The 10100-nt window shown below is 44.8% G+C and overlaps 1 protein-coding gene across 1 annotated transcript; it reads left to right on the top strand.

The window, feature by feature from the left end:
• Positions 1-6961: 6961 nt before the first annotated feature.
• Positions 6962-8729, top strand: junbb (JunB proto-oncogene, AP-1 transcription factor subunit b). The gene has a single exon (XM_073495119.1). The coding sequence runs from the start codon at positions 7257-7259 to the stop codon at positions 8244-8246; it is 990 nt and encodes a 329-aa protein (XP_073351220.1). The 5' UTR covers positions 6962-7256; the 3' UTR covers positions 8247-8729.
• Positions 8730-10100: the final 1371 nt, after the last annotated feature.

Genomic DNA, 10100 nt, shown 5'->3' with positions numbered 1-10100 from the left:
TATCATAAAGATGTGAGCAAGAGGTTGTGACAAGGCTGATGCACACAGAGAGGTCACAAGTCTTCCAGGGACAGAAGAGACATGTTGTCCTTTTTTTGACTCCAAAATGATCAAAGGATTTGACTTAGCTGGGAAAGAGGAAAAAAAATGAGAAGTAGTTTGGTGTCAGCATGGATTTCATGGCACATCACAGCAAAGATTAGCTATTTAAAAAAATCACAGACATATAATGTTAAATGTGTCTCCAAATGATAGATGTACAGATTTTCCACTACAGCTCATTTGGATCTCACTGTGTTGTGTGTGCATGTCCTCAGTAAACTGCCATGGGCATGGGCGTAGGCGCAGTGTTTTTCCCTCCAACTATCTCGTCATGTAAGAACAGCGAGATCTTTTTTTAATTTGCTTTGGCAGCGTTTCATGCATGTGTCAATCACTGTGTCTGATATATGTCTGCTGTTAAGCCTGATTGACGGTGTTGTATAATTTCAGTCCAGGAATTTGTCAAACGTACATTAGAAAATGAGTTAAAAAATCCTTTTTAAAGTTAAAAATACTAAGGATTTACCAAGAAAAAGAGTCTACATCCATGCTAAAGGCTCTGTTAGCTGGACTTAGGCACAGATATGCTCAAGCTTTTGGCAAACATTTATAGTTTTGAGATATTGGGGAAAGGGTAAAGCAGTTTTTTTTCTCAAAGTCAAGGAAAGGGTCCAAAAAAGAGTAATATTGCTGGGGAGAGCCTTGGTTTGTACCAAAACAACATGTAAGATCCAACCCAGTAATTTTTGTACAGACCTTAACCTGCCGATGTTTAGCATGTTGACATTTTCATAGAACTAAACACAAAGTACAGCTAAGGCTGATGGGATTGTAACTAGTTTTACAGGTACTTGGTCAAAAAATTCATACGAAAACTAAGACAGTTCTAACATTAAGGGATCATCCTCAGGGGGACATGAATGCACCCAATTTCATTGCAATCCAGCAGCTATTTGTGAGACGATTCTCTAAAAAAAAAAAAAAAAAGTAAACCTCATGGTACTGCTAGAAGAGTCAGTCCACTCGTTTTTTAGATATGTTTTTCTGGACCAATGAGGAGGGCTTTTCCACCAACATGTATTTGGTTCTTGCGCCTAACTTTGAACCATTTTGAGCATTTTGACTAGAAACATATTGGCTCAGAACCCAAAAAGTTGTTTCCCAGCTAGAACCAAAAATAGCAGGTTTTCTTTGACCTTAAGTGCAAACCAAAGTGGGTGTGTCATATTATATGGGTCATTGTCCATTGTGCAACTCCCTACATTGATGACTCATCCTTGATTACATCCGCTCAAAGCTGGTGGAAATGCTGGCTGGTTCATTAGATAGTACCAATGTTCCAAGAATCTTGAACAGAACCGGTTCAAGAACCAAGGCTAATTTGGTGGGGAAGGGTTTCAGTGGACAGAGTGACTAACAGACCAACTAGCAGCCTGACATTGAGTGTCTTTTGACCAAGGCAGTTCAGGTGCTGATTCAGAGCCAGTGCCTCCTCTGGAACAAGTTCTTGTGTTTCAACAGAACTGGCTCTCGCCCAGGAAAACTGGTTTCAGAGCAGCACCGATACTTTTCTGGTCTACAGTAATCCAACCCAAATCTGGGTGGAATAATTGTGACCAAGGGCCAACTAAAGCCGCTGATGACCGCCATTTTTAATAACTAGAGGTAGTGTAGCAGTTTTGATATGAGAATAAACAAAAGATTTTCACTATGGAGCAAAAAAGTCGATGCAGTCTGCCATAGTTGTTTCTAGCAATGCTGTAAAACTGAAGTTGATACAGTGGCTCTCATGCCCATGGAAAAGCAAATCAGTTCCTAAAAGGTTTGCAGGTTGCACCGGCCCAGAACCAGCACTTGATTTGCTTTGGTTGAAAGGGGGTTATAGTCATCAGTGGTGTCCTGCTGCTGGTGTAGCTAAAAATAAACAGACACACTCATAATCAAAGCAAAAATCAAATCTTATCAAACATGATTACTTCTATAATAATTCTATTATTTCTTTGAATTTTCAGTTCCTTTACAATATTTAGTCAGAGTGCTTTCATGCAACATTTGATGCTTGGATGCAGGTCAGGCTTGGAATCAATCAGGCATTATCTGATTAGAAAGCTCTCGACTTTAGTCTTCAAATTAGTGGCACATAAAGGCTAAAGGAGATCTAAGCTGTCAGTAACAACAGCAGGCTGAGTGTTAATAGATCAACATCGTCTGTTTGGGAACAATAGCATGGAGAGGAGGAAAACACCATCAGGCCGTCATGTGATGTTGACGAGGATGATGATGATGATGATATAAACCATGATGGATCCCTCTATTAATAGACCTGGCAATAAAGTGACCACAGTCACAAAGGAGAACAGCGACGCTGTGAATGAGAGGCCCCATTATGTCCAAATGAAGGAGTCAGCCACTCTGTCAAGAGGCCACTTTGCAAACAAACCTCATTTGACTGAGCATGTCTTTCTCTTTCCCCTTGCCCACCCGCTCTCTCTGCGCTAACCCCCGACTCCTTTCTGCTGAGTGGGTGTTTGGAGGAGTTCTGAAGGTCAGGGCAAAGACTCTGAAGTGAGGAGTGAGCTCGGGGCTTTGACCTCTGATTGGCCCCTGGCTGCCCGAGCTGCTGTGAGTCACAGGGACAGAGCCGCCACGCCAACCGAGAGGGGCCCAGACAAGTAGGCTGCTGACAAAAGAAGAGTTGTGCAGAGGTGGCGAGGCACAATGGGATGGTTTGAGAGGAGGAGGTGAGGAGAGCTCAATCTCCACCATAAGCACCTTATTGTTAAAGCCTGCTTTGTTAAGACAGAATGTATAGGGTGAGGAAATTAAGGGGATTTCCCTGTGTGTAGGAATTGGTGATATTGTACGATTGAGGTGAGAAAAGATGGACTTCATTAAAAAAATATACTCCTTAATCTCTTACTTGTTCTGGGAATAAAGCCACAAAATGTCAAAAGTTCACTCTACATTATCTATTGTCTCTGAAGACAATGTTTTTTGCAGCAGTGGAGGTGTGGGAGAGTTAAAAATATGTTTATTTTTCTTATCTCCTCCCTTCATGCAGATGTTCACAATGTGGTAAAAAAAAAAATTCTTCACTCCACCCTAAGTTATAATACGTGCTTGTCCACACACACACACACACACACACACACACACACACACACACACACACACACACACACACACGTACACACTTTGCTTAATCTTACGGTAAACAGCTTCCTTCCACCCTCAGGCCTTGCCTTTCCCAAACTCACCCAGGAACAGCAGCAGGTAACACTCGGCTGGTTTTTGGCACCCGTCCATGTGATCCCGACTGTTAAAACAGAGTCTGTTGCCAAGCAGCTCGTCCTGCCCTGGAACTCTTTGAAAGTTTGCCCAAAAAATATGCATAAAAACCCCACATCAACAGAAAATCCTGGAGCAGTTTTTAGCGATAAGTAGGACTGGAGAGAGAAAAAAAAGCAGAACTCAGAAGAAGGAATTTCTGTACTTGAGTACACAGAGCAACTCTAAATCTAAACAGACTAAACAGACATGTGACTAATCGAGATGTGACTAAGATGTCGGACACTTTTTTTGTTTTTTCGCAAAAGCTGGAACCTGATAACTGAAGCATCGGACTAATCACCACATGGCATTGTTTAGAGCTGAATCCACCCAAAAAAATTCACAGCACTACTGTTAATAAATCATTGGGGTGATTAATAGAGATTATTCAGGACACAAACAATATCGCATATTAATGTATAACACATCGTACATCTGTCTCCGCGTTCACACATTTCTCTCTCCCACTGCTTGGGTAACATGAGTGTTTTTTGACTAACATTTGGCAGGATGGCACGGTGCCACCTCACGAGTGTTCCCGTAAACACTCACCACTCTGGACCCTATACTGTTGTGCTTTGCCAAAATGTCACTGGGACTGCGGTCAACCTCGACCGCAGTGCTGAATAAAAGTTAAACCGGAGCAGAGAGCAGAGCAGCAGCAGAAGCAGGCAGCTGCACGGAGAATAGAATTTATAAGGGAGGTGGCAAAGTGGAGGCACAACACTGCCAGGAACTATTGTTTTCCTCTGTTTGTTCATATTCCCATGGATACTGACAGAAAGGCATTGAATTAAAATAGTCCCTCCGAATACCAGAGAATTACCTGAGATGAGGCCATTATGATTCGGCATGAAGGCCCTAAAAGTGGTGATTTCACACTTTCCAAGTGAAGAGGATGGTAAACAGCTGAGTTCTGCTCTGTAACATTTGAAAAGGACGTTGAGTAACTTCTGTCCTAACACTCCCTTTAGGCTCAAACATGATAACAGGGTCTGTCGGAGCAAATATCTCCACCAAGTACATGTTGTTACAGGGTAGTTGTGACTGTTCACTGCCACAGGGGGAAAACCTGTTGAAAGCTTGATCCCAGCCCTTTTTCGCCGGCACAGTTCACACACACGCAGACTGATATTCTGACCGAAAATGAATGACTTGAGACTGAACTTGGACATGGACGTTCAGTCTCAGGACTTGACTTGAGAAATGATGATAAAAATGGCGTGTCTGTCTTCATTTTGTTTTCAGTTTATTTTTTTTAGTCTGGCTGTCAGTATTTCCGTGTTTAAAAGTGATGGGGAGGGATTTTTTTTGGAATGAGAAGATATTATGAAATAATAGATTTTTTTGATACATTACTTGTTTTCGTTTGATTACATTTATTTCACTGTATATCATACTTTTTGAACAGGTTGAATAAATTGGCCGATAATGTCATTATGAAACAAGTACTAACACCTCAGGCCTTCACTTGCCTTAAGGGGGACATATTATGCGCTTACATTTTTGCCTTTTCTTCAGTGTTACAGGTTCTTGTGCATGTAAAAGATCTTGAAAGTTAAAGAGGTCAAAGAACGCACCAACAGAAGCTCCTCTCTCCCACAGAGAACACTGCTCCTGAAACGCCTCGTCAGTCATCCCACCTGTGACTTTGTGACACCACACTATGTCACCATGTCACATATTTGCATAATTTATTACTAATGGGTAGTCTGGCATTGAAGAATTGATTTAGCACAGCTGCTCTGTTGTTAGCGGTGCTGGCTCAGGCGTGTGTGAGCTGACCAATCAGAGCAGACTGGGTATTCCAGAGGGGGGGCTCCTTTAACTAAGGACTCGACTTGACTTTACACAACCTGTGACTTCACTTCACTAACTGAAACTTGGAAGAAATGACTTGAGTAAACTTGTACCCCATGGGAAATGAGTGATGCTCAAATTTACACTAAAATAGTTGCCTAAAGGTAAATGGGTGAATGGTTGAAACATCCAGTGTCTGTGACTCTAAGTGACACTGACAATTCAAATGCATGAAAATATTTTCCCAACAATATCCCCTTTTGTATAATTAATAGTTTTAACTAACATCCAGTTTATAATCCACTCAGAAGAACATATTTAGAACATGACAGTGTTGATGAAAGGCTCCTTAAACTCATCTGATAGAGCTGTTGGAGAGGTCTGATCCAGACAGATCCTCTGCCTGTTTATATGTCTTACTATTCAGTTGTATTATATGCCTCGTCTCCATCTGTAAACCCAACATCGGTTATTGATTTGTTTCCTGCTATAAATGACTGGAACTGAAAACGATCAGAGACTCATCCCTCAGGTTCAGCCCGAAGGATTTAGCGCCTGCTGAAGCGAAGCATCCCACCTGACTTGTTCTGTCTGTGCAGGGATACGGGATCCATCAGTGGAGGCATTTGTGTTTGTGTGGGCGTTGGAAGAATTACAAACAGGAGACAAAGGTTCCCTTCACCACAACTGTAACAGGTGCACTATTGAGGAATCACATTTCCTTTCTCTGGGCACTGTGCTCTCAGAGAGCGAATCACAAGTCCTCTACCTGTAGAGCCAAAACAAAAAAAAAGATAAGCTGTTATAGATCAAACAGATTCGTTACTGAACATGAATTTTCCTGTTTGAGATTATTGACTGGATTTCTTCTATTTCCCACTCATGATCAGAGCGTGGCTATTTCAGGCAGCGTGCCAAACATCAGTTACACCTCATGAACCTGTCAGGATCCTGGAGGAGGGAGTGTTTGCTCTGTGACTCCTCAGCGTTCTGCTTCAGTGCTGTGTGTCACTGAAGTATGTTTTAATGTAAATATCAATAAGAAGATGAGTTGGACTGTATAGGACATGTGGACATGTTCTAGTCTGTCTGTCCTGGTCAGTAATTACAGATGGATGCTCACTTCTCCTCCCTGCTGGGACAGAAAGTCCCTAACAAACTGCCTCATGGATGGGCTTTATACAGGAGCAGGACTGCTGCTGGAATGAGGCCCGAGTGGGCGTGGCTTCCCGGTTCTCCCTGAGAGGAACTGGTACGTCATCATGCCCATATAAGGCCTGAGGACTTCCTTCACAGGATGGATCATAATAAGGCACAGTAACAGTAGATATAAAGGCTATAACTCCTATGTTATGGATCTAACATGAGCTTTAGGATGATCTGATCCGTATTTAATGCCACACTTGTTATCTTACATTAACTCAGACAAATAATGGCGCGTTTGTTTTCTAACAACACGGATGAATGAATTAAAAGCTCTTATTTGATCCATCACTATAACCTCACCTCTTCGCTTACACAACAAGCTCTTATTCAACACACAAACGCGTAGAAAGGTGTAAGAAATACAGCGAGCTCGTTTATTTCTGACAGCGGGCTCCGCTGCGATCCCTCCTCGGCGCGCTCTCTTGCCTACAGGCTTGTTTACAGTCGCCTCTTCCCGGCATTAGCGTCACATGACGACGCACTTCACTGGGCGTGGCCCGGGCCGCCTGGCCAATCAGAGCGCCACACTGCCCCAGTGTGTATGCCTATATATAAAGGTACGTGCCGGACGGACTGCACACACCTCAACAAACACCAAGAGCCGCAGCTCACAGGAGTCCAGAGAATAAGTTTTCCCTCACAGGACTGAGAAGAAGCAGCAGGAGGACACTGGACAAGACTTTTAGCTGCTGACACTGAGCTGCACACTTTTGTTGGACATTGGACTTTCACTCTTTCTCTTTTCGGAGTGATTTTGAATATTTTGAGATTTTGGGACACTGTTGAGAGAGACAACGAGCGCATGCTCTCTGCTGTCACTCACATTTGTTGACTGTGTTTCTATAAGCAGCCGGTAAGCTTACTTTTCCTACGACTTTATGTCTACAAAGATGGAACAGCCTTTTTATCATGACGACTCTTTTCTGTCGGCTTACGGCCACTCAGAAGCAGCAATGCACGACTACAAACTGCTAAAGCAGAATATGAATTTGAACTTGACAGAGCCATATCGCAACCTGAAATCCCAGCTGAGAGCCGAGACAGACCTCTACCAGGGGGGGCAGCAGCAAGACGTGGGGTCCCTGAAGCTCGCGTCCCCTGAGCTCGAGAGGCTCATCATCCAAAACAGTAACGGGGTGATCACCACTCCCACCCCGGGCCAGTACTTCTACAACCGGGGCATCACCGATGAGCAGGAGGGCTTCGCGGAGGGCTTCGTGAAAGCCCTGGACGAGCTGCACAAGATGAACCAGATGCCCCCTCCTAATGTGTCCATCGGTGCCGGCGGTGTTACGACGTGTTCGCCGGCGGCCTCTAGTGTCTTCGGCTCCACCTTGCAGCCCGAGCCTCCCATCTACACAACACTGAACGCCTATTGCCCGAACACAAGCCTCTCTTCCGCATCCAGCTACCCCACAGCCACCATCAGCTACTTGCCGCCGCACCAGCAGAGCCACCCGCAGACCTCGACGCACGGCACGCACCTGTTCCAGCACGCTCTCCCCGGCGCAGGTCTCCATCCGCAGCGGCTGGTCGCTCTGAAAGAAGAGCCTCAGACCGTGCCGGACCTCCTCAGCAGCGACGGCTCGCCTCCGATGTCCCCAATCGACTTGGAGACTCAGGAGAAGATCAAGGCGGAGCGCAAGAGGCTGAGGAACCGGCTAGCGGCCACCAAGTGCCGGAGGCGCAAGCTGGAGCGCATCGCCCGGCTGGAGGAGAAGGTGAAATGTTTGAAGAACGACAACCAGGGGCTGTCCAACACGGCGTCTGTGCTCCGGGATCAGGTGGCTCAGCTCAAACAGAAGGTCCTGACACATGTGAGCAGCGGCTGTCAGCTGATGCTTACAAGCAAGATGGAGGCATTTTAAACACCAGAGACTACTAACAGACTGAAAAGTAATAACACTGGAGTCTGCATGCGCAGCACTGGGACACCGGCTCATGTGTGCTGTCAGCACAGACAGACACACAGGGTCGAGTATGTGTAGACATCTCTTTAGGCTATTTAGGGTTTTAAAGACTGATTGAAATGGTACTTCCGGATGCTGGACATCGCTCAAAAGACCATTCAACCCTTTGCACCAGGGCAGCATCCAGACTGAGCAGACACTGAGCAACACGGCGGGCACAGGCCCAGAAGTCGGGTTTACTAATGGTAGAAAATGGGAATGATTATTGTATACTTTGTACTTTTTTTGCAACTGATATTGTCATGCAATGCTGCATTTATTCAGTGTGTAAATTATTCCGTTTGCCCGGTTGATCCGGACAAACTAATGATGTCCAATGTTTACATGTCTTTTTTTATTTGTGATGTGTATTTAAGTAAAGTGTCTTCAAATGAAATGGAACTGGCTGACTTGAGTGTTTGTTTTGTATTCATATATCCATCACTTATTTATATTTACATATATATTACATATTTACATATATACTATTACATATGTATGACATTACAGAGTATAGTTAAAAACATGGCACACATATAAACAGCTGGAAAAGAGTGGGGGAGATAAACAGGTTTCTTTCCAGCTATAATGTCACCATGACAGTTACCATGGCTCCCAGTGAGGAAGCCTTACACAAGCACATTCGGGTTTCAGTGTTTTTACGCACGGAGCGTGGCCCGCGCACGTAGGCCTTTCCTTATTACGCACAGGGCTTGTCCATATACGGGCATGTTGGTGAATACATCGTCACATGGGAGGATTTCTGGGAACCCCCGCCCAGGTAACGAGCTGGTTTCATCTCAGTCCCTCCCTGTGTTGTATCGATAAAGCCTGCGAGCTTCGTGAGGGTGGCGGAATTTCCTTTTTTCTTATCAAGCAACTTCAGATTAATCCGTCACACACGACTTGGGCAAAGTGCAACCTTGTTATCAGGTAGTTAAAAAGTCGGTCTGAGTTGATTTGGGACACCAGGAAGTAGACTAGCCCTCAGTAATGAGGCGTGCTTTATCATTTTAAACACTTTTCTCCATCGTGAAACCTTTAATTATGAAAGAATCCACATTCTCCCTCCCAAATCCGCCTCCACTCATGCGTGAAGGCATGTTTGAGGTGTCAGTATAATTGAAACGCTGCACACGAGGGGAAGTGACAGTGGCTTCGGGAATGTCGGGGGCGTCTCAAGATGCCACGCCGCTTGGCACAGCGGTGGGTGAGAGTGGGCGCCCGGAGCGCGCGGGTAGGAGCATCTGTGTGGATAGATGGAGATGCGCGCCCTGCCAAGGACAACAGTCTGCCGGGACGCATCAGAGGCCAAGTATGTGCGGTATGAGGGGCTCAAAGGACTGGATATAAGGGGGAAAGTCCCGCGTTAAGTAGACGTGAATGAGTCATTAGGCTATTATCCAGGGGTCAGTAAACGTTTTCATGGGCCCCAGATGCGCCAAACACTCATTATAATGATAATATGAGGGAGACTAATTGCTCACCAAGCTGACTTATGGGAGCAGTTGGGGCTTAAAGAGGAAATCCGTGAAGCCAAAAAAAAAACAAAAAATAAAAAAGTTTTTTAACAGTCTCTGTGGCCTTTGGCAGAGAGAGAAGTTGTTCACAGGCTGGTCTCAGGAAAACCAGAGGGGGATTTCTGTCCTGTAAAAGCAGCCTGTGACGTACACGTAAACAAGAGAGCCGGTCTGGACTGAAAAAGAAAAAAAAACATCTCTTAGTACTCACGAAAACCACTTCAAAGGAGCCTATAGGAGCGAGGGCTGCGGT

The sequence above is a fragment of the Pagrus major genome, chromosome 23 (genome assembly GCF_040436345.1).
Source record: "Pagrus major chromosome 23, Pma_NU_1.0".
Taxonomy (NCBI): domain Eukaryota; kingdom Metazoa; phylum Chordata; class Actinopteri; order Spariformes; family Sparidae; genus Pagrus; species Pagrus major.
Note: the sequence above shows the minus strand (reverse complement) of the source record. Positions and strands in the feature narration are given on the sequence as shown.